The sequence below is a fragment of the Lotus japonicus genome, chromosome 1 (assembly GCF_012489685.1).
Source record: "Lotus japonicus ecotype B-129 chromosome 1, LjGifu_v1.2".
In the NCBI taxonomy this organism is placed as follows: Eukaryota; Viridiplantae; Streptophyta; class Magnoliopsida; order Fabales; family Fabaceae; genus Lotus; species Lotus japonicus.
The window spans coordinates 61510428-61535691 of record NC_080041.1 but is presented as its reverse complement, the minus strand read 5'-3'; the positions used below and the strand labels follow the sequence as shown (position 1 = coordinate 61535691).

General features: G+C 37.0%; 2 protein-coding genes and 1 pseudogene across 4 annotated transcripts; 2 read left to right on the top strand and 1 right to left on the bottom strand.

The window, feature by feature from the left end:
• The first annotated feature begins 332 nt into the window (after positions 1-332).
• LOC130736188 (serine/threonine-protein kinase MPS1) lies at positions 333-4706 on the top strand. 2 transcript variants are annotated; one of them, XM_057588033.1, is made up of 6 exons: positions 333-584; positions 680-889; positions 969-1984; positions 2272-2472; positions 2897-3058; positions 3885-4706. In XM_057588033.1, exons 1-6 carry the CDS (start codon positions 485-487, stop codon positions 4455-4457), a joined length of 2262 nt encoding a protein of 753 aa, XP_057444016.1. In that variant the 5' UTR covers positions 333-484; the 3' UTR covers positions 4458-4706. The 2 variants fall into 2 exon arrangements, with proteins under 2 accessions (XP_057444016.1, XP_057444021.1); XM_057588038.1 differs by having other exon boundaries at positions 335-584; positions 1038-1984.
• Positions 4707-5921: 1215 nt separating this feature from the next.
• Positions 5922-9663, top strand: LOC130731955 (uncharacterized; annotated as a pseudogene).
• A 2758-nt stretch (positions 9664-12421) lies between these two features.
• LOC130736165 (histone-lysine N-methyltransferase ASHR1) lies at positions 12422-24680 on the bottom strand. 2 transcript variants are annotated; one of them, XM_057588015.1, is made up of 14 exons: positions 24523-24680; positions 24190-24419; positions 23790-23924; positions 22908-22962; positions 22691-22809; positions 22455-22543; positions 22288-22369; positions 20886-20990; positions 20682-20772; positions 20337-20459; positions 20053-20159; positions 19215-19284; positions 15562-15625; positions 12422-12810 (listed from the first exon to the last, which is right to left on the bottom strand). In XM_057588015.1, the coding sequence occupies exons 1-14, from the start codon at positions 24620-24622 to the stop codon at positions 12657-12659; spliced, it is 1524 nt and encodes a 507-aa protein (XP_057443998.1). In that variant the 5' UTR covers positions 24623-24680; the 3' UTR covers positions 12422-12656. The 2 variants fall into 2 exon arrangements, with proteins under 2 accessions (XP_057443998.1, XP_057444003.1); XM_057588020.1 differs by having other exon boundaries at positions 24265-24419.
• Between the last annotated feature and the right edge of the window lie 584 nt (positions 24681-25264).

The following is a 25264-nucleotide window of genomic DNA, read 5'->3' as shown; positions in this document are numbered from 1 at the left end:
ACTTCATCTAATTTCACCTATAACCAACAATTAAAATTCTAATTAAGTAAATGTCAATTTCTTTTATTTTTATCAATGTATGAAAAAACTATTTAATTTACATATTCAATTATTATTGCATATATGTAATCTATTAATAATAAATTACAGCCATATTTCAAAAAAATAATTAATTACAGCATCATTTGTTATTAAAACTCAAATTTCAAGATATAATTATAACAATAAAAACTAATAGTATTATTATCTTATATGTTGCAACATATTAAATTAAAATTTAAAGGATCCTAGTAACATAACATGTGCAAGAGTTTATTGTGGGCTGAGTTTGTTCACTGCTAAATTCTACTAGATCAGTTGAAGCCCAAATGAAATTGAAGCCCATGAGAGTGTGTGGGAGCGCGAAACGACGATTTCAATTTTCAATTTGATTCGAAGTTGGTGGAAAACACGGTGTTGATAGAAATGCCGAGGAGATTCTTCCATGGATGGGAAGGCTAACCTTCCGACCAAACCAGACTCCTCCTCTTCGCCGGAGTTCCTCCGCCATGTTCAGGCCGCCCTGAAACGCCACCGTCCTCTCGGTACTCTTTCAACTTTTTCCATTCTCAAATTTGAAACTAGGGTTAGGGTTTCCAATTTCCAATCACTGAATTAGGGTTCGGCGGAAAATTTTCAGGTACAATGCAGTCCAATAAAATAAGGCCAAGGCGCACGCTGCTTCCACAAACACAGGATTCGCTCACCCTCAGGAACAATGCTCCTTCTTCCGATGCATCGATTACGCCACCTTCAGCGTCTTCTGAGAGCAGCACTGTTGACCCTTCTCAAAATGCAGATGCTCACAGGAAATCCCAGTTTTCGGTTCAAGCCGGCGCTGCCCGGCAGGGTAAGTTTCGTTTTTGCTTTTTTCTGGTGTTGTGGGTGGTTTTGCAATTTTTCCGAATCTGCGTCACTGTTCACTGCAGGGGGCCATGATGGAAAGGCCACTGACTTGGAGAACTTGTCTTCTCATTTGAGTTCACTTGGATTCGCAGAAATGGAGTGGGTTGAAAGCAGCCAGCTCGAGGGGTCGATTGGATTCAACCAGGACTTGAAGCACCCCAAAATTCAGCAGGCTGAGCTTGACATGAATTTGTTGCCAAAGAGAGCTACGGGAGTTACCCGCGATCATATGCAGCAATTCAGTAACTTTTTGAGCCAGCCAGCAACGCAGTCTTCGGTGGCGGGGCCTTCGTGTGCTACGACTACCTCAGTCCATTCAACCTCAGCTCCCATGCTTAATTCAACTACCCGGATTTTAAGTTCGCGGCTTGATGGTGGTTCGTGTCTGACTGCTGAGCCTTTGGGGGAGATTGATGTTAATCCTGATCCTATGAGTAAAAGGGTTATGGAATTAACGAATGCTTCCTTGAGGGAAACCAGTAGAATGTCTATTGATCAGGCAGCAGTTTCTGTCCCAGCTGCTGACTCTTGTATTGATGCGGAGTTGGCATCTAAGGATAGTGATCAATCTAAGGGGCAACAAGAATGTGTGACAAAAGAAATCAGCAATTCAAACTATACTTCTTGTGATGATGACAGGTTGGCTAAAGGGAAAGAGCCTGCAGATGCTGCCAATATACAACCTCAGGCTCCAATGCCGAAAAACTCATCATCAGATGTTAAGTTGGAGACTTCTAAGTTAGAAAAGCGGGACAAGGCTGCTAGCGGCAAAGGTTCATCAGCCGCTCGGAAAAGGACCTATGACCCTGATTTGTTTTTTAAGGTCAATGGCAAGCTTTATCAACGCCTTGGCAAGATAGGTAGTGGTGGAAGCAGTGAGGTTCACAAAGTGATTTCATCAGACTGTAAGATCTATGCACTTAAAAAAATCAAGCTCAAGGGTCGTGATTATGCTACTGCATTTGGGTTCTGTCAAGAGATTGAGTATCTACATAGGCTGAAGGGAAAGGATAATATCATACAACTTATAGATTATGAGGTACACTGCTCAACAACTGGTTTCTGTGGAGACACTTAGCAGTTCTTGTTTTTTGTTATTTGTGATTCATATCTCTTTAGACAGCTGATGATACAAGAATATATAATCACTTGACTTCTGTCTACAATTATGTTCTCTCTACTTTTGCTTTTGGATGTTTAGGTTATTTACTTTTTTAGAAACAAGAGTTTATTTTTGGTTGGTGGTTGACTCCCATGCGTGCGTGTTGGAATTATTGCTTCATTTAGATTTTAATTTATTTCATTTTTACTCATTATTGTAATTAGGTGACTGACAAGGCTTTGCTTGAAGAAGTTATGAAAGGCTCCTTTAGCAATAAGGATGGCCGAGTCAAGGATGATGGATTTATATACATGGTACTTGAATATGGGGAAATCGATTTAGCTCACATGTTGTCCCAGAAGTGGAAGGAACTGGATGGGTACAAGGAGACCATAGATGAGAACTGGCTTCGATTTTATTGGCAGGTTTCAAAATTGACGATGTAGCCTTGAATATATTTTGTCATTTCTGATTTCTCCAAACCTGCATGTTGTATAACTACTTTGCCTTCTTTGTTCAATCATTGAAATTTTAGTGTTCCAGTTATCAAAAAAGAAAGCCAATAACACTTCCATGCTTATATGCATGCCTACTTCTATGAGTGCTGGTTCTGATGTCTATTCTATTCTTCATATCTAAAGCATCTGCAAAGTAGTTTTTTTTTTTTCGGGAATCATAATAAAGTCTCATCACATACCATTTTATTCATAATCAGATTTGGAATGTTTTCTCACTTGTTACTTCTTTTTTCCCTCTTCTATTTTCTATCTTTGTTGGATGGAATATTTTCCTTTTTTGGGGCTTGTCAATGTAAATTAACTGTGATCATTTTGTTGACACCATTCGCAGCAAATTCTTCAAGCTGTCAACACTATTCATGAGGAGCGTATTGTGCACTCTGACCTGAAGCCAGCTAATTTTCTCCTAGTCAAAGGTTCTCTAAAACTGATTGATTTTGGTATAGCCAAAGCAATAATGAGTGATACGACCAACATCCAAAGGGATTCACAGGTGATGCTTTTTTTTTCCACCTCTTATCCCTCATTTTGACTCCCTGGTTATATGAACCAATTGAGATGCATATCTCTCTTACCTTGAGGCTTTGTGCTGTTGTTTACTATTCATAATTGTGATTACAGCTCTGCTTGGCTAAAAAATTTCATGCATTGTTAAATGCAGTGCATTAGTGTATATTAATACTGTACAAAACTGTATTAACTAGTTTGGGTGACGACAATGATTAAATTATATTTTAGTAGTCCTTCTTTTAATGGTTCGTCCGGCTTTATAAAAATTTACAGTCTCAGGTAATTCTGTTGACTGTTGTCCATAGATGAGAACACAAATTTTCAAGTAATATTTTTAGCTTATATCCACTTGTGTTTCTCATAAATTTTAAAAGTATTTAAAATAGATAAATACTTAAAGAACGACCATTGTTTGATTATTCATAGGTGCTCTGCTGTCTTAGTTAAAAGCAATTTTGGTTGCTAGACTTATTTGCTCATCACCCTTCTGTGTCAGGTAGGACTTGGTAGAACATATATGTCATTCTTGTTTACGATACCAGATTAACTTCTCTGCATCTGGAAAATGGAAACAGATTATGTTTGCTGACTGTACGTTCGAACATTTTGGAATTCTCAATAAAATAGATCAATGCTTTAATTCAACTAGATAATTACAGTTTCATTAGTGTTCTAGTATGGTTATTTTAAGAATGAGATGTCTCGCTTCTTGGAGAATGTATGAGAAGCCTCATCCTTGATCTTTTTCTACCAATTTTAAGTGAATAGCATACTGTCTCTTAATATTAAATTTGTTCGAACAATTATAGGTGGGCACTCTGAGTTATATGTCTCCAGAGGCATTTCTGTGTAATGAGACTGATGCGAATGGAAACATCATCAAATGCGGTCGTCCATCAGATATCTGGTCCCTGGGTTGCATCCTTTATCAAATGGTATATGGGAGAACACCATTTTCTGAATACAAGACATTTTGGGCCAAATTCAAAGTAATTACAGATCCAAATCATGAAATTACGTATGAACCAGTTTCAAACATATGGCTAGTAGATCTTATGAAAAGGTGTCTAGCATGGGATCGTAATCAAAGGTGGAGAATTCCTCAGCTACTCCAACACCCTTTCCTTGTCCCTCCAGTGCCACGTCATCCATCTCTGTCTCAAGACAATAACTGCAAATTGCTACAACTTATTGGTGAAACATGTACATATGACCCCGAAGCATCCCATCTATGCTCACAGCTCCAACAGCTACTTGATGATCCACTCGAGTTTACAACCCACTCACTAAATTCGCGAGATCAATATCAAAAACTTTTGTCCCAAATGTCAGAACTCTGTATTCAGCTGCAGGAACGTCTGATACATACTGATAACAAGTAGGTGACGATGGAACCTTAGCATTTTTATAAGTGGGCATTCAATTTTTTGGGCTTTTCGTTCAATATATTTTCATATTTCTGTATTTGGCTATTTGCCATTATTACCCAAAGTAGGTAAAGTTGTGTGTATCCTCCTGTGAATCAATTTAGTACAGGTCTTGTATAAATTTTGTGAAGTGAGAAAAAAAAACACCAGGTTCAATTATTATCTTAAAAAAGAAGCAAATTACAGTTGTTGATGTTGTATGTATCTTGTTCTAAAACTATTAGAAATTGGAAATAGATAACACATCTCCTAATTGTTGTATTTAGGTCCCGTAATCATTTTAAACAAAGAAACTATAACATCATGTATGTATGATTGATTATTATACGGAACTCACTACATTGTGTCATTGAAGCACATGGATTCACTCAAGGGTTTAATACATGTGCTTCTCACATCAAACATTGGCTTAGGGAATAGGATTATAAAGCCATCTTAACAAAAAAAAAATTTGGTGTTTATGAGTCTTTTGAAGCTATTTGGGAGTAGACCAAAGTTCTCTAATCCTTTGATACTCAACGCTTGTTTTAGTTTGCCAAAACTTGTTGAGTGTCATTACCCTCGTCGCTTAGATGGCGCTATGGTAGATTATTTTGATCAAGTTCATGGTTTTCTACATGACTTTAATGAACTCTTAGATCAAGTGCAATGGGTGTTGAGAATTTTTGTTGAGTTTTGTTTAGGGGTTGCAATGGATGTTGAGTGTTGTTGAAAGTGATGTGGAGGTGAGAGAAGCGTGATAAATGTTGAGGAAGCTCAACATTGTTGAGCCCACTGCCGGATGCCACGCGTCAGCCTCTGGTTGGCCTCTCCCAGGCGCGTGGGCAACACGGCCAGACAAGGCGCGTGACGCGCCTGGGAGGAGAGAGGAAGAATCTGCTTTTTCTGCTACCGCCACGTGTCAGCATGTTGTTGGCTGTCCGGATTTCTTTTATCCTTATCTTTTGAACTCAATTATTTCATCAAAAAAAAATATTTTCTGAAAAAAAAATTATACCAAAATTCATGATTTTTTTTCTCTATAAATAGAGACTTGGTTCGTTTGATTTGGACACAGAAAAAAAAAACCAAGTTTTTCACTCTCTTATTATCTCTCTCACCATCTAACTATCTTTCTATTAGCTTTTCTTTTGAAATGGATCACAACAATCACCATTTCAACACCCAGAATTCATCTAACTACCCATATAACAACCAACATCCCAACTATCATCCAGATCCAAATAATTTTTCCAACCAACGTCATCAGCATCCCAACAATTATCAAGATCCAAATCAATATTGGTCTAACCAACGTCCTCAGCATCCCAACAATTATGAAGATCCAAATCAATTTTCCTACCCACGTCCTCAAAATCGCAACAATTATGAAGATCCAAATCAATTTTCCTACCCACGTCCACAAAATCTCAACAATTACCAAGATTCAAATCAATTTTCCTACCCATGTCCTCAAAATCTCAACAATTTTGCACCAAATTCCAACCAGTCATCCTTTCATCCCTCTATGAGATATCCTTCTCAAACACCCCCGTCTAGTGGTCATATGCCAATGGTGAATGAAAATTTTTCAAGTGTTGATGCACCTGAATTTCCCGAATTTTCAACACAAATGACTCTTGGTGGCATGACAGCTGCTAATCAATTCACTCCAAATCAAGAGGATACAACTCCTAAGAGCAAGAAAACCCAGTCACCAGCATGGAACACTGCACAAAATTTGGTGTTAATTAGTGGGTGGATTAACTGTGGAACAAGTAGTGTTGTGGGGAAAAACCAGAGAGGAGAAACATTTTGGAGAGATATTGCTGAGTATTGTAATGAGCATCACTCATTCGATCCTCCGCGTGATGGAAATGCATGCCGAAACCGCTGGAAATATATGAACAAAATACTGGGTAAGTGGATTGGCGCTTATGATGCAGCTAAGCGTCAGCAAGCAAGCGGTTGGTCGGATAATGATGTTTTGGCAAAAGCGCGAGAATTATTCGCCTGTGGGAAGAATGTTCAATTTACTTTGATGGAAGAATGGATGCAACTCCGTGATCTGCCACGTTTTTGTAGTCAAGTAGGAGGAAATAGTGGCTCAGCAAGTAGTGGATCTAAGAGATCTCACGACAGTGATGCATGTGGCTCAACCTCTATAGAATCAATTCCTCGTCCAATCGGTAGTGAGGCAGCTAAAAAAAAGAATAAAAAGAAAAGTAGAGAAGCTCCCTTGGAGGAGGACAAAGGTTGGGGTTGGGATAAATATGAATACTTCAAGCAGAAAGAGCTTGTACGATTGGAGAAGATAGCATCTGTGCAAGAAGAGACTAACCAATTGATGAAAACCAATTTGTATCTAAAGCTAGCTTCCGAAGAGAACCTCGATGACCATAAGAAAGAGCTATTGAAGAAGTTGTCCCAAGAGCTATTTGGGAATTAATTTCAATCGAGTATTTGTCTGTATTCGGTCAAATTTGTCAGTGGTGTCAAGTCTGTAGTGTTTGCTTTAATAACTTGTCAGTGGTGTCGAGTCTGTAGTGTTTGCTTTAACAGTTTGTCAGTGGTGTCAATTATGTAGTGTTTGGCTTTAATGTATGAATTATTGTGTTTGAATATGTTCCACTCAATTTGAATCTTGTCCTTTTCCGATTATTAACTCTAGTTGATAACTTATTTCGAATCCGCCAGTGGTGTCAAGTCTGTACTGCTTGGCTTTAATGTATGAATTATTGTGTTTGAATATGTTCCACTCAATTCGAATCTTGTTCTTTTCCGATTATTAACTCTAGTTGATAACTTATTTCGAATCCGCCAGTGGTGTCAATTCTGTACTGCTTGGCTTTAATGTATGGATTATTGTGTTTGAATATGTTCCACTCAATTTGAATCTTGTCCTTTTCCGATTATTAACTCTAGTTGATAACTTATTTCGAATCCGCTAGTGGTGTCAAGTCTGTACTGCTTGGCTTTAATGTATGGATTATTGTGTTTGAATATGTTCCACTCAATTCGAATCTTGTCCTTTTTCGATTATTAACTATAGTTGATAACTTATTTCGAATCCGCCAGTGGTGTCAAGTCTGTACTGCTTGGCTTTAATGTATGGATCATTGTGTTTGAATATGTTCAACTCAATTCGAATCTTGTCATTTTCCGATTATTAACTCTAGTTGATAACTTATTTCGAATCCGCCAGTGGTGTCAATTCTGTATTGCTTGGCTTTAATGTATGGATTATTGTGTTTGAATATATTCCACTCAATTCGAATCTTGTCCTTTTCCGATTATTAACTCTAGTTGATAACTCATTTAGAATCCGTCAGTGGTGTCATGTCTGTACTGCTTGGCTTTAATGTATGGATCATTGTGTTTGAATATGTTCCACTCAATTCGAATCTTGTCCTTTTCCGATTATTAACTCTAGTTGATAACTTATTTCGAATCCGCCAGTGGTGTCAATTATGTACTGGTTGGCTTTAATGTATGGATTATTGTGTTTGAATATGTTCCACTCAATTCGAATCTTGTCCTTTTCCGATTATTAACTCTAGTTGATAACTTATTTCGAATCCGCCAGTGTCCACCATTCAATGTACTTATATATATGGATTCATAGATCCATTGATGTACCAATATCTCAAATCTCTTCCAGTCTACTTCGAATTCTTGTGAAAATCACAACAACCAATATCCCAAATCTCTTCCAATTTCAAAACAAATGGATCATTTTGAAAATCCAGTTCCAAATCCTTTTGATATGGCAACATACCTTCAAAATTCTGAACTTGAAGAAGCTTTTATACTCAACCAAGTTAGGGAGCATCGAAACAAAATATTGGAAGATAGGGCACCTCGTAGCAGAAAATATATCAGTAGAGATCATGCAGCGGCAAACCAAAGGCTAATTGAGGACTACTTTGCCAATGAGCCTACATATGATGATGCAATGTTTCATCGTCGCTATCGGATGCAAAAACATGTTTTCCTTCGAATCGTTGCGGACCTCTCAAGTAGTGATAACTACTTCACCCAACGAGTTGATGCAGCCTATAAAGAAGGAATATCACCCTTGGCAAAATGTACAACAACAATGCGAATGTTAGCATATGGTGTGGCAGCAGATGCAGTCGATGAGTACATCAAAATCGGAGGTACTACAACACTGGAGTGTATAAGTAGATTCTGTAAAGGAATCATACGATTGTATGAGCACGAGTACCTTAGAGCACCAACTGAAGATGACTTGCAAAAAATACTACATGTTAGTGAAATGCGGGGGTTCCCAGGCATGATCGGGAGTATTGACTGCATGCACTGGGAGTGGAAAAATTGTCCTAAAGCATGGGAAGGTCAATTTACTAGAGGGGATAAGGGAACAACAACGGTTATTCTTGAAGCAGTTGCATCTCATGATCTATGGATCTGTCATGCCTTTTTTGGATGTCCGGGATGTTGAACGACATAAACGTTCTAGATCGGTCACCAGTGTTTGATGACGTGGAACAGGGAAAAGCTCCAAATGTGAATTTCTTTGTGAATCAACGTCCCTATAATATGGCATACTATCTAGCTGATGGTATCTACCCTTCTTATCCAACTTTCGTCAAATCGATTAGACTTCCTCAAAGTGAACCCGATAAGTTGTTTGCACAAGTTCAGGAGGGATGTCGGAAGGACATCGAACGTGCATTTGGAGTTCTTCAAGCTCGTTTTAAAATCATCCGTGAACCAGCTCGTTTGTGGGACATAGCTGATTTGGGTATCATTATGAGGTCATGCATCATATTACATAATATGATTGTTGAGGATGAACGAGATTCATATGCTCAACGTTGGACCGATTTTGAGCAATCTGGGGAAGGTGGATCTAGTACACCGCAACCATACTCGATCGAGGTGTTACCCGCTTTTGCAAATTATGTGCGTGCTAGATCCGAGTTGCGTGATTCAAACGTTCATCACGAACTGCAAGCAGATCTAGTGAAGCACATATGGACAAAGTTTGCAAATGCTTCGTGATGGAAGATGATTTGTATCGTACTAATTACGTTATTTGTGTGTTGTGTGCTTAGTTTGTTGTCTTGCATTTTAAGTTAAGAAAATAAAATAAATTATTGTGTGCTTCGTTTGTCGTATTCCATTTTTTAGTTAAGGAAATAAAATAAATTATTGTCTATTTAAAAAAAATATAATTTGTTAAGTGTTTATTATTTAATTTAATTTAAAACAATAATTGTAATTTTATGTAAATAATAAAAAAAATATAAAATTAAATAAAAATATGAAATAAAAAAGTGGTGGGGTAGGGTGAGTGGTGGGGTAGGGTGTTGAGAGAGAAAACCATTGGAGTGGGTAATTGTTGAGAGTTTGTTGAATTGAAGAGAGAAGATGATGTGGAGTGTTGGGAAGAGAAAAAGTGGAGTAGAAAAAGGGTAAAAAAAATATTTTTTGTTTAACCATTGTATATGGTCTTACCCCAACTGCTGCCGTTATCCCCAAAATATTTTTCTGCTCGTGATTGGATTTTAGGCTTTCACACAATCACACCAAACCCACCTTGAATTCTACTTGTTGTACCTTGCTCTCCAAATCAACCTCTAAAGTGGTTGGGTCGCCTACTGATTCCTTCACATTTGTCTCTGAGGGTGGTGATTGTGGTCAGAACCATAAGCCTAAGAGATATAGCTTCAGGTGCGATCGTAGGTAGGCCACATTATTAGAGATGGAAAAACATGTTGAACCCGTCGAGTCAACTGCCAAAATAGGGTGAGCAAGGTGAGCTGAGCTTCTAAACTCTCACCAACTCGCCAATTTTTTATATTTTGGTTGGCCAACTCATCAACTGTAAAACATGACAGGATGCTTATCCAACTCGCTTCTCAAATGTGGGGCAGGGCGGCAGAGATTCTGAAATTTGATATTGTGAGGACAATACATACATATAAATTTGTAAAAAAAATTAATATATACTATTAGAGGTGAGTGCATTTTTTACCAAAGGGACCATAAAAAATCACATACTTTTACTACTTAAATTATGACATTTAGCAATGTGGAACACAAGTGAGAACATTTTTTACCAAAAGAGTTATTAAAAGCCACATACTTTTACTACTCAATTTTTTGTTCTAATGGATTTTTTAGAATTAAGTGAGGGCAAGTGCCCTCATACTCTTCTACCTAGATTCGTCTCTGCAAGGCGGGTTGGACCGTTTTAAATGGTTTGACTGCAGGCGGACGAGTTAATTCGTTTTGCAACCCCTACACACTATTGATTGGTGTTATGACTTATACGAGCGCCCTTCTCAAATTGCAAACATTGCATAAACCATTATACTAGCTCCTTATGCTTTCGCTACTCCAACATCTTATCATCCACACACACTTGCTATTTTCACAGGCTTCATCAAGTGGTATTGTTAGAACAACAAACCGTATAGAATAAATATAGAAACACACAAGCACAAACAATAGAAAAAACACAAGAGATTTGATCATGCAGTTCGGCAAAGTGTGCCTACGTCTGCGACTACAGAGCAATTGCAGTTATGTCTCATTGATCAAGTCAAGTTTTAGGGTTACATTGTTACAAGCATTATATAGAACTAATATTGTTCCATATTACAAAAATACCCCTCGCTCCGCTCGATCACCCGTCCTTTGCCCCCTTGACATTACCCATGAGCCATACTTAACTAGTTCTTTTTATCGCACTCCACGTTTCTTGGTCCATGAGTTCTTGAATCTGGGGCCACCGATCACATAATTGGTGATAAATATCTTTATTCCGCACTATCTACTTCTAGCTATTCACGATCTGTCACCATGGTTAGTGAATCTCAAACTCAATCTCATGACTTGGTATTTTTTTTTTCCGGTTTTCATGACTTGGTATGTACTATCCATTCCCTTACATCTCTTTCCATTCGACTTATTGTCGGCCTTCGTTGTGTAATTTATTAGGTGTTCAATTTCTCACTCTACCCACTCAATTTCCACCATACCCCAAACTTAAAATTCCCAAAATGCCCTTTTTCTTTTTCTTCATTTTTTTTGGAACATTCCAAATTTTAAATCTCGAAACACAAATTCGAGAAATACATTCCGGATTTTAAATCCCGGAACACAAATTTGATAAACACATTCCGGGATTTAAAACCCGGAACACAAATCAAATTTGAGAAATACATTCTGGGTTTTAAATCCCCGAACATTAATTAAATTTGAGAAATACATTTCGAGTTTTAAATCCCGAAACTCAAATTTGAGAAATACATTCCGGTTTTCAAACCCCGGAACACAAATTTGATAAACACATTCTAGATTTTAAAACCTGGAACGCAAATCAAATTTGAAAAATACACTGCAAGTTTTAGATCCCGGAACACAAGTTTGAGAAATACATTCCGGGTTTTAAATCCCGAAAACAATAAAATTTCAAAATTACATTCCGGGATTTCAAAACTCAATAAGGAACGTAAGTGAGGGTATTAAAATTGAGTGAGGGGGTGGGAAAGTGAACACCCTAATTTATTTACGAAAGATTTAGTTTTCATGTCGGACCGAAATTCAAGATGGATGTGAGTCCTCTAACCATTACCAACTGCAGAGTTTCGCTCATGCTGACTCAATAGTGGACTCTCCTCTCTTTGTTCATGCTCAGATGTGCCAAGTCTTGCCAAGCTACAATATCTAGTGCCAAATATTTCCAATCTACCCACTTTGTCTTGCTTGTAATGTCTGTTGGGAAAATATCCTTCATTAGTTGCCCTTTGAATAAGATTGCTTTGATCTAGCAGGCAATAGATAAAACGAGAAGAATATCTCATTCTCAAAAGGGCAACATCTTTTCTTTATCTTTTCCCTACTACAGTTAAGTAAATAATGCTACAAAAAAAAAACCAGTTACAAATGATTATACAGACAACTAATGAAGGATACATTGGAGTTTTATTACTGCTACAAAGTTTACCCCAACCAATTGAACCAAACGTCCAAACTTCTTGAGTGAACTAAGTGTATGCATGCATTTGACAAAATAAAGAAAGAAAACAAAGTGCATGCATTCATTATAACACCTAAAATTCTGTGTTATCCAGCAGTAATTAGTTGCTTGTATCAGTATGGATTAGTAGTTATCAGTTTTTCTTTCTATTTCTACTACTCTTAAGAGGAATATTTGTAAGACGCTTCAGCACGGGCTTCTTCCAACTTCATCAAGAGCTCCTTCATGAAAGGTGTATTTGTTCCATGAGTAATCCGTAGTACATCCGCTGCCTTGGTCAGTGATTTAACAGCTTCCTCTGTGTCTCCCAGATACCTATATCAAAGCCATTAAACAAAAATGTTACAAGTCACTTTCGATAACTAGGATCGGCTACATGAATTTGAAGACCTTTAACTCAAGTTACCAATGAATTCTTTATGATTATTACTTTTTTACATATGGATTTGATTTTGATACACTGTCACTCAGTGTAAATATTGTTTACATTATTATCCAACTGTACATTATCAGATCAAGAAAAAGGTTGACAACTCGCATAGTTAACTTTTTAATGATGTATACACATAAAAAATTTACACCAACAAAACACCAAGTTAAAAATCTTTTTCAAATTCTTGGTACAAATATTTTTAGGTGATAAAGAAAGTAGCTAAAAGGTCAATTGACTTAATATAAATGGTTGATAATCAAACCAATCTTTAAACATCATTACACTAATGAGTGCATAATAGTTTTCAAGCTGAATGTAAATTAATAGTTTAACACGGCCACACCATAGGGCTTTTTTAACCATGGTTGGTGAATGATGAGGGATTTAACTAAACATGAAATGATTAAACAAAATCAAAGATTCACATGACAAATATCATGTGACTACTGAAAAGGCTAGTAAATAACAAGTCTAGTTCAGCAGAGGCAATTTGTGATTTTGTATATAATACTAACTCACAAGCATCCCCTTAGCTATTACCTCCATTTGGAAAGGGATCCTAGCTCAGCAGTTACAAAATGGGTAAATAGTCACATTGGTCCCTGGATGTTCGCACCGACTTCAGAATCGTCCCTGGATGAATTTTATTAGGCTCGCGGTCCTCAGATGTGGTAAAAAATAGTCATATTAGTCCCTGACGTTAAAATCCCCTACGTCCGTTAACCCAATTAATAAAAGTCAACATTATCTTTCTAATTTTCTTTCACTTTGGTCCCTTTCTTCTTTCTTCCACCCTCTTCACCCCCTCCTTCCATCATTTTCACCAAAACCCACCCCCCATCATGCTTCAGAAACCCAGAACGTAAACCCACAATCTTCACCTCCTTCATCTTCATCTTGTTCATCTTGTTCATCTTCACTTTATTCATCTTCATCCCCTTCTTTCATCATCTTCACCAAAAACTCCTCTCCTTCTTCATCAACCCATTTCCTCTTTTTTTCATTTTTTTTTTTCATATCATCATCATCAACACTCTTCTTCTCCTTCTTCAACCAACCATGCCCAAACCTTCTCTCCCAGATTTAACACAAACCCAACTCAGATTTAACACCATCACCGCCTTCTCCTCTCACTAAATTCGGTAACCAGAAACACACATCATCTTTCAATTTCCCCCTCAATATTTAACACCTTTAAAATATTCATCTTTCAATCTTGTGAGTTTTTTATGTTTCTCCGCCCGGATCTGTTCAACCCCTTCTTCAATGGCTGGTTTCCTCTCACTTCTCAGGCGCCTCTACCTCACCCTTTACCACTGGACCGTTTTCTTTGGATGGTAGTACATTCACTCACTCACTCACTGTTCAACTATGTTGCCCTTTTTCTCAAATTCTCTCTCTTAATTTGTGTAGGGTTCAAGTTCTGTATCAAAGCCTTTGATTTTCGCTCAAACTGCAGCTGTATTAGAGGCATTTGAGGGAAAAGTTTTAATTTTTATGAGCTATAGACATACCCTTTTGTTTGTTTTCTCTGAGTTGTGTTAAATTTCTTGTGGGAATTATCTCAAACTTCTCAAATAAATGGTAAAGTTACAATTTTTTCAACTTTTCATGTTGCAGAACCAAGATATTGCCTAGCAAACCTTTAATCTTCTGCATAATTGGACTGCTGGTGTGGTGTGTTCCCTCCCTGTGGTGGTGGTCTGAGTTTATTTTGAGTTTTTTGGCTTGCTTCCCTGTGTTGCAAAGATCTGATTTGTGTTGGACAAGGGTAGTTTCCCTATGCTTGTCTGTACAGATCTTATAAAAAATAAAGGAAATGAAAATTGGTTGAAGAATTCTGGGTCTTGTACAGATCTGATTTGAGTTTTATTTTTTAGGATTAGAGTTTATTTTCTGGGTTTTGTTGAAGGTGATGGGTTTCTGAAGCATGATGGGGGGTGAGTTTTGGTGAAAATGATGGAAGGAGGGGGTGAAGAGGGTGGAAAAAGAAGAAAGGGACCAAAGTGAAAGAAAATTAGAAAGATAATGTTGACTTTTATTAATTGGGTTAACGGACGTTAGGGGATTTTAACGTCAGGGACTAATATGCCTATTTTTTGCCACATCTGAGGACCGCGAGCCTAATAAAATTCATCCAGGGACGATTCTGAAGTCGGTGCGAACATCCAGGGACCAATGTGACTATTTACCCGTTACAAAATCAATACTCAAGGAAGCCTTCACCATAACTCGAGACAATCCTTTTTGGAAAAAGAGTATCATCTAAAATCTCTCAAAATGGAGAATTAAATTCAAACACTAAATAATGGCCATCTTTACCAGCATTAGTGCTGTAATTTGTTGGAATAAACTGTATCTCAGAGAGGAACCTTTTCTCACATTGTCAGTTTTTTTATCTTCCTACAGTAAAAGTGCTTCAGTCTCTGAACAGTTACTAATACTCGTGAGTTTCTTCATCTTTTTTGTTGGAATGTGATGCATATATACAGACAAACACTTACGTAGTAAGTATAAGAGAACAGAATTATATTTTATGTCCTACCAAAAGCTCTATTGCGTAAAAGAATTTATAAGAACCTTTTTCCATCTTAAAACTAAATGGATAAAAGCTTCAGTTTAGAGATGCTAACCATTCAAGTTTTCCACAAGTATAATATTGCAAACCAAGCAAAGGATGAACAGCTGGATACACTCCTGCAATGAAGTGAAGTGTTAAGCACTGGATTCAACAATTTTCTGAATTTTTTCTTAAACAGAACATAAAAGGTAAGCTTTAGCACACAAAGTACAGTGAATTGTGTTCAGGCAGCGGATAATTAGTAAACCATATAAAGATGATTGAGATTGGTTTAGCTTTCGTTCCATTCTATTCAACTTCAACAACATAGCTTTTTGGTCCATACATTAAACTGATATGAAAAAATATAAGCACAGTTTTTTGTGTCTAGTAAAACTTTCCTGACCACTTAAATGAAATTTATTAGATTTCTATTAGCCATATTGAGAGAGCTCCGTGAGACCGTGACCTGATTTTTTGAAGGCCCAATTTAGAAGGAGGTATAAATTAACATATCAAAGCCACTTTTGATTGCTGAAGCCAAAGTAATAAAGATTTCATGTAAATTAATGATGGGCACTGGGTACATTTTTAGAACAATCAATGTGCATAGAAAAGTGTAACAACTAACAAATGTCGGAGGGTGCCTGATAGAGTTGGATTTTAGGCTACCTATCACTGAAGTGTGTGCTAGAAAGCCTAGGAAACCAGTTTGTTAGCGAGTAAGTTAGTTTCTGGCTGGGGGCTAACTAGCAGTTATCAGTTCTGGTTTCTGTCAGCTGTTAGGTAATAAAAAGGAGGGAAGGTAGGTTGTGAGACTACTTTTTGGCTGGTTGCATATTATGGAGAGATTGTGACCTCCCTGTTCTTTTCTCCAATAAAGATAATTGAGTTCTTCAGCATTTCTTGTTGTTCTGTTAGTTTTCCTTCCCCCTATCTCTGTTCTAATCTATCATTTTGGTATCAGAGCACGATCTCGGTGCTTTAGGTAGGGGTTCTGCGCAGAACTACTCATGGTAAACAAGAAGATGTATGGTAGAATCAAATCTTTGGAGAAAAATGTGGCCACAACCACCACAGTTTTGGAATCTCAGGCGAATAACATGAAGAACCTTGAGGAGATCTTGACGAATTTGGCTCGCAACACGCAAAAGATCACATCGAACCAGGAAAAACGCAATCTTGGTTCTGGTTCGCAGAGAGATTGCGAACATGGAGGACCAAGGCGAGTAGTGGTATCAGACAAGGAAGAGGAACGTACGGTGGCTAAGAATGAGGATCCAAAGTCCAAACGCGATCGATAAATGGAGAAAATTGGATATTCCTTTTTTCAGGGTGGCAATGATGCATTAGGTAGGGTACAGAAATTGGAGTGACTCTTCAGGATTAGAGGAGCAACTGAATCGGAGAAGATGAAGGTTGTGATGGTTGCTTTGGATGATTCTGCTCTGAGCTGGTTTAAGTGGTGGGATCCTGTAATCCACGACCTTGTTGGAGCCTTGGAGGAATATCAAGGGCTATTGTGGAACTGTTTCAACCAACCTCAGCGCAAGATCCCTTCTCTGCTCTGCTGAGGCTTAAATAGGGGAATACAGTGGTGGAGTATGTGGAGGCGTTTGAGAGACATGCTGCTGCAATAACGAATTTGGATGAAGAATACTTGATGAACAATTTCTTGAATGGGTTGAAGGAGGAGATAGAGGCAGAATTACGACTGTATGAGCCCCATTCGTTGACAATTATGATGAAAAAGGCTAGGCTTATTGAAGAGAAAAATCGTGCTTTTGGGAAGGGTGTTGGCTATGGAGTAAATAGCGGAGGATTTGGTAACAGGTCGAATTCTTCTTTCCCTAACTCTGGTTCCTTTGTAGCTACTAGCTTTAATTCTTCAACAGTTCAACTCCTTCGAGCAGTAGAAGTAGTGTTAACAATGGTGGTAGTTCTATTAGTAATGTTGGGAATAAAGGGCGTTTTCCTGCAGTCGAGAGACTTATGGATGCAGAGATGCAAGAGAAAATTAGAAAAGGAGTGTTTTCATTGTGAGGAGAAAAGTAGTCATAGTTATGCAAAAACAAGCAGTGTCAAGTTATGATTTTGAGCGAGGAGAATAATGAGGGTGGTAGTTCAATGTTTATTTAAGTTCTTTTTTGAGTCTTCGGTAACACTGATCCATGCCACAAATATTTGACAAGTTTTACATACACTATTGACTTCCTAACAGCCCTTGTCTTTTCACATACACTCATGAAGAGATAATAGATGAATAAAAAAGAGTTATATATGGCTTTTATTGATTTGGAAAAATCAGAAGATAGAGTTCTTAGAGAGGTTTTGCAGAAGGATCTGGAAAAGAAGGATTCATATTACCTGCATTCGAATATCAAAGATATGTATGGAGAGGTCACAACTAGCATGCAAAGATGGGGGGGGGTCATATAGTACTTCTCTAATCTCTATAACTATAGACGAGAGCCAATGGTCAACTTTGAGCCTTTTCAGTTTATCTCCATTGCAGATGTTCTTCCTAAACACATTCAAGATTCGGAGCCTTGGTGCATGTTTTTTATAGATCATATGATCCTATTTAGAGAGCCAAGAGAAGATATAAATGAAAAGTTAGAGCCAAGGAGACAAGCCTTGGAAGCACATGACATTCATTTAAATAGAAGTAAAAGAAAATATATGGAATGCAAGTTTAGGAGGAAGCACACAAATACTAGCTTAGAGATGGAAATTGGAGAGTGTACCATACCAGAAGTTTCACAATTTATGTATCTTGGATCCATTGTATAAAACGACTGGGAGATAGGGGGAGATGTCAATCATAGAATCCGAGTAGGATGAATGAAATAACAGAATGCTACTGCTGTAATTTGTGGTAGAAAAGTATCACTCTATCATAAAAGGAAAATTTTACCACAAAACCATAAGACAAGCAATGTTGTATAGGACTCAATGCTGGTAGTAAAGAGCCAACAATAAAAGCAAGCTCAATGCCGCAGAGATGAGAATGTTAAGATTGGTTGAGTGGTCACACATGACAAGATAGGATTAATAATGAAAGCGTTAGAAAGTTGGAGTAGCACAGATTGTTGAAAAGATAGTGAAGTCTCGTCTTAGATGATTCGGGCATGTGTCGAGAAGACATGTAAAAGAACTAATAGAGGATTAATCAGAGGGAGGATACAATAATTAGAGGCAGAGAGAAATCTAGAAAATTCATTGGAATGAGGTTTGGAATTAAATCTTTGGACATGATTTATGATAGGACATAATGGTATAGTTTGATCCATGTAGCTAACCTCACCTAGTGGGAAAAGACTTTGGTAGTTGTTGTAGTTGTAGTCTTCCATAACACTCTAAAATGTTTACTCTTCTTCCCCCGTAAAACCTTCTCCATGACAAATTTCATAAAAATTACTATGTGACAGCCTAGATGTAATTGAACTGTTCTAGGATGTCCTGTTAACACGTGATTTGCAACCTTCATCTTTTCATTGAAGATTTAATCTGATTTTACCTCCCAAATTCCTTACATCACAGTTATTGAAAATAGAAATATTCATTTTCTCATTCAAATGGGAACAAATGAAAATAGTAAATATATGAAGAGCAACATGGACAACTCTGAAATGAAAGCAACAACTGAAACTACCAACAGAAATTAATGCAACAGAAGCTCATTATTATGTTATTTACTAAGGATCAAGTTCCAGTATGACATACTTTGATACACTGGTATAGTCAATCTGCAGTATGCTAAAGCTTCTTTCCAATCTTCCAGCTTCATTAATGACTGTAGAGGACAATATTTCATATCTTTAGATTCACTATTTCAGAGTTGAAACATCAATTTTTGAATAAATGGGCTATTATCTTAAATGTTTCATGTGGCACAAAGAACAATATTGCACTTCCATGCAAAAATACAAAACAGAAGACAAGTTATTAGAACTGGCCATATCTCTAGTCAATGTGAGACTTCTCAACACACCCCTCACGCCCAGGGCTGGACATCTGGAGTGTGGAACATGCAAGAATGAGCATATGCGGGTGGCCCATTTCCGAGAGATCTCTACTAAACGGATTAAGCATGGGCTCTAATACCATATTATAATTGGCCATATCTCTAGTAAATGTGGGACTTCTCAGCACAAGACAAAAGATTTTACATTGGGAAATGACTATATCAGTTCTCTCATAAAGAAAAAATATAAGAAAAGAAATAAAATACTAGTTATGGAAACTACGAACATATGCAGGAGACAAACTCCTTTTGCCAATAAGACCTGTGGTATACCCAATTGCCGAGTCACCAAGAACAGAATATAAACTAATCCATATTCATTAACTAGTATCTAAAATATTGAGCTGACCACTCAACAGAAAAAGTGGACTGTATCTAAAAGGCACAAATAAGATCATCAAAGCACTAAACAAATCTCCATAGGAGTTGTACCCAGTGAAACATGTGCAGTAAGATTGATCTTGACATCATTGTGCAAGATACATAAATCAGGGAATAAGAGCGAAATAGATAGGGAACTACGAGTTGGGAGCTTACCTTCAAAATATTCTCTCGAGTTTGCATCAAGATGATTGAAAAAGGATGATATAGTTTTGTTTGCAGTTTCTCAACCATTTTATATATGGAAACAGCTTCATGATCATCTACAAATAGTCAAGGATTTGACTTCATGGACAAAAGCTGGAAATCAACTTCATTTGTAAATAAAGCAAGGCTAATCTAAAGGGTAAGAAAGAGAGAAGATTGAAATGCAAATGGAAATAGTTCAGGTGAGAGCTATTGCTAAGTTCTTGTCAGAACTGAGAAAAATTAAAGGATACTGCCACTGCAAGAAAGCCTAGAAGCTTCTTCTTCTGATAGAGATTTTATTTCAGCTGCAATTTTCTTTACCTCATCCTTTTCCCTAACTAATCCACACTTTTGACATTGGAATCCTTTTCCATCTTCAAATTTAACAGATTAAAAAAGAAAATATTAGTCATTGTTAAGTAAGATATAAAACCAACTGGTAGGTTGTCTATCTTTGATCTCACTTTTGTTCATAAATGGGAGGATATAACCTCATAGTACAAACTAAGAAATAAATAGCGAATAAAATATAATAAAGTTCCTCTACGGATACTTGACATTGACTATAGCCATGACCCCATGAGGCAGTCACATACCAGTTGTTCGAAGCAGGAAACCATCACATTGTTCATTCATGCACCTGTATCCTTCTAGAATCGCATTTTCTTGGATGTCATCATACTGACCCTTCAAAATAAACTTAACTGAATTAGACAATGACAGCATGCCTATTTTACTGAAATATACCATGACATGAAGCCATCAAGAAGATATCCCAGATTAAGTAACATAGCAAGTACCGCTTTAGAACAACGGGGACAAGTACAAGTGAATAAGTACTGCTCTTTGAGAGCCTTCTGTCGAGTCACAGTGCTTCCAGCTGTCTCTATATAACTTATCAGTACCTTAATAAATACAGAAAATTGTAGTATTAAACTAGATGTGGGAAAGAAATAAGATACAACCAAGTATTTAAAATGAAACCCATTATCACCTATTGGATACGATATGTGCCCCACTGAACTGAAAAACTATTAAGTACAAAATAAGAAGTTGCAATTTCAAACCAATTCAATTAGGAAAAAAAATGTTTCCATCAAAGGCTTCTTTCTAGGCCCAAAACCCTCCATTGGCATCATTATGGAGACTCCATGGACTGCTAAGTACAGTTAATATTAAAGAAAATAAAGGCAACAATATATGGCATTACAAATACTTCTAGCATGACTGTTAGGGGTGGAAATAGGCTGGGCCGAGTTAGGCTTTGCGTTAATAGGTCAGACCCACTTAAAAATTTTAAGGCCTAAGCCTGACTGACCTGTTACCTGTCATAGGCTTTCTTTCGGGCCTAGCTTGGCCTGGCCCGGTAGCCTATTTAGAGGCTTGTTTCATAATAAGTATTTTAAATCTTCCAACTAACTTATTTGTAAAGAGGCTAGCAAACTTATACGCTACCGAGTTAAATTTTAATAAAAGAAATCTTTCGATAAACAAGCTAGCATGATTATAAGCTACTAGGTAGGGATGTAAAATTAGCTAGATTATGTTAGATTCTTTAGGGTGTGAGAGCCTACTTAAAATCATACTTCGTAGTAAGGTATTTAAATAGGTCATAAATATATAATATCAAGATATTATAAGAAAATTCTAACGTAACAATCATAGCAATGATATAATATATTTATGTTAATCATATATCTATTTAAAAAGGCGCCTGTTAGGTTTGTAAGGCTTTTTGAATGGCTTGAGCCTACATTTATAACTAAATAGGTTTTTAAAAAGCCTAGGCTTTGTTTAATTATTATTTTGGTCTGGCCTGGGCCTGATGTAGGCTAGGTCATAGGCCCCTATGGACGGTCTGTCCTATTCCTACCCCTAATAACTGCATGTCGTTATATCATAGGGCAAGAGTAAAGCAGTCATGAAGAAGATGCGCATAGTTTAGGTTCTGAATTCTGATAATCTGAAAGTTAGAATGACAGACAGAAGAGAAGTTTTAGGAAAACATGTTAAAGATGCAAAGTGATGGGAAACATGTTACAGAGATACAGGACAAGCCTATTGTGAAACAAAAAACTTTCTGCCCAAGTTTTGCTAAGTTTGCATAAATAATAATCAAATGACATCTCTTTCTCTATAAACTAGTGAACAAAATATTGCAAATTGTAATTTCTAATTAGAACAGAGGAAAAGAATACATACCTCAGTCCCTTTGGGTACATGCTGCACAGCACGTACTGATGCTGACCTTCCCTTAAAAACCAACACAGAATTGGGCAAGCAGCTATATGGTACAGACATGATTAGAAGACCAACAAGAATCAGATTATAATACATATTTTTTGGGGAACAAAAAATCATTTAATTACCTGTGATTAATAATAGAAATAACAGGATACAATCCAATTCCCAGAGGTCTCAACTCACTGTCAGAAATGGTATGTGCATTACATGCAAACTGCAGGATTAAAACGGCTTTATCAGAGAGTAAGAAGCCATATAATCATAACTTTTGGTGAATGGAGTGTGATGCATGCGATTTCATTTCATATGAGAACAATTTATAACAATCGTATCAACTAATTCAGGTTTCAAAGCATAAGACCTTAGAAAAATTTTCTGCAATCTCTTTTATATTGATTTCTGGCCATTGTACTATTAAGTGTACAAGATTAGCCATCTGCGCATACAGCACCAGCTGCTCCTCAGTGATATCAGACATGTCTTCATGGAAGTAAAATCATCATGGAAATGTAAGAAAATGTACAAAAATATAAGTTCATGAAATTAAAACTTTAAGACAAAAATTGTAAAAAGGATACGAGCCACTAACGCCTCCACTAACTTGTAGTTGTCCATTGCAGTGCTTGGGATGATCTAACAAAATAAATGAATAATATAATTTTCTCATGGCTGTTCAATGTTCATGTCAACTATCAATGATGAATAAAACTTTCTAAATACACAGAAGAAAAACTTTAAAGTCAGTAAAAGGAATTTCAAGGATAACTGTCTTCAAAAGAAACTTTATGAAGCCAAATGTGAGGGCAACAGAGAATAGAAGAAATTAAGAAAGGATCAAGGAAGGCACATGTAATTGACTGGTAAGCAAAGAAAAATGACATTCAAAAAAAACAATTTTTCAGATAAAGAATAACAGTTCACAGTTTAACCTCTTTGAAATCTAATAAAGTAAGCTCCAGTCATATTATAACTAACTTCCTACATCTTTATTTCCAAAATATACTAGCTACAGTGACCTCGAAACCAGTAATACAATCAATAACTAAGGCCTACCATCTCCAGGGAGGATAAATATATCAAACATATCCCAAAATACAAGCTATTGACTGGTACTTTAACAAGACCGTAACTATCAAAGTTTGTTTTTCCCAAGTTTTGACATAACTAAAGGAAATAGAATTGCCCATCTAAAACATCAAATAAGTTGATCTTTCAGTTACTATTTACACTGACAATTCCTTTCCACTTCCAAATATTGATGAAGCTGGCTAGTTGATTGAAAACGGAAAAATATGCACTTTTTAGCATTACATTGATATTTCGACTTCACACCCTACTGGCATATTTATACTACAAGAAAAGTAAGTAAAAACTTACAATGCAAAAGCCAGTTCTTGCTTACTAGTTACTAGTTACTAGCCCCAATGCAATACTTAAAATTTAACTTTCTTTATATTTACCTTTTCATGTTGCAACTTCCTTCGAACATAAAGCTTCACCATCAGCCGTATGGATGGCGTGACGGATTTTCTCTTGTCTTTGTCCAGTCTAGAAAGGACCTCACATTCAAGACGATGAAACTTCCACTCCGACTTCTGAATACCATTAAAACAAACATAAATAGAGTTATACTAGAGCAAGTATATTAACCCCATTAGCTATTTATCTCTATAAAATCCGAAGCTATCAATTAACAACAATGCAGAAATATAGATTCTATACCAAGAACTAACAACTGTCGTAAATGGCATATCAACAAGGTAAACAATAACTTCAATACAAATGAGTACATTAATTGCAATACCCAATTCATGTATCAAGACCTAAAACTACAACTAAAATTGAATATTGAGGTTATACAAGTGTTAAGGTACATAAAACTTCTCGAATTAGGCGAAACAAGGGAAATGGAAACGGCGACGAAGACGACAACACCTGACACGCGGTTCCACAATACCACACAGTTTGGCAGCGGGAGCACTTGCTGAGGTTAGTTGTGGTGAAACATCTATCACACCTTTTCTGGGCAGAGACAGAGGAGTTATTGTTTGGAACAGAAACATAAGGTTCTTGAGTCAAAATCACCTCCCCTGCAACATCAAAGGTAAGAACTTGTTAACGTTAGCATCTACACATCATTCTCCGAAGTTGGTGTTTGCTTCATTGAAAGGTGAAACCATTAGAGAGAGAGACCTGGGTAGAAGTCCCTTGTGGTGAAGAGAGAGCGACCCTTCTGCGGGACGGTGGAAACTGCTAAGCTACGATCCTCCAAGGCACTATGCAAATCCTCCATTGCAATCTGACAGCCCCTTCCGCAGTCACATTCTAGTATTCTACTCTCCCTCCTACACTTTTTTTTTAGGCTGACACTATTTGAGTCATCCCCCATTACTAAGCACACCATCCCCAAACTTTTTAATTCCAAAAATACCCTTAACATAAAAAAACTTAAAATACTTAAAAAGAAATACTTTCCCAACCCTATCCCTTCTTCCTTCTTTCTTCTTCCTCTTCCACTCTCACCTTCTCCATTCCTTCTTTCTCCTCTTTCTAAATCAACACATCACACACTCTAGAGGTATTTTCAGCTCCAACTTGGTCTTAACGGCAGTGAGTGAGATCAAGAAAATAATAGAAGCTCAAAAAATGTGTGATTTCGAACACTTTTCTGATTTTCGTGATTTTCTGTGTACTAGTTTGTATCGCAGTTTAAAATGCGATAGTAAGGTGCTTACCGCAATTTAAAATTTGGGAGTGGTTCTGAGGGAATTTATCTCTACTGCATTTAAAATTGCGGGACACATATTTGTGTTTCAGCGATTTAAACTGCGGCTACATCCTCAATTTAAACTGCGGTGGCACCGGCACTCTAAATTGTGATAACATTAAAACACTGTCAGCAGTCTAAAGTGCGGTAGCTAATAAAGTTGGTTAT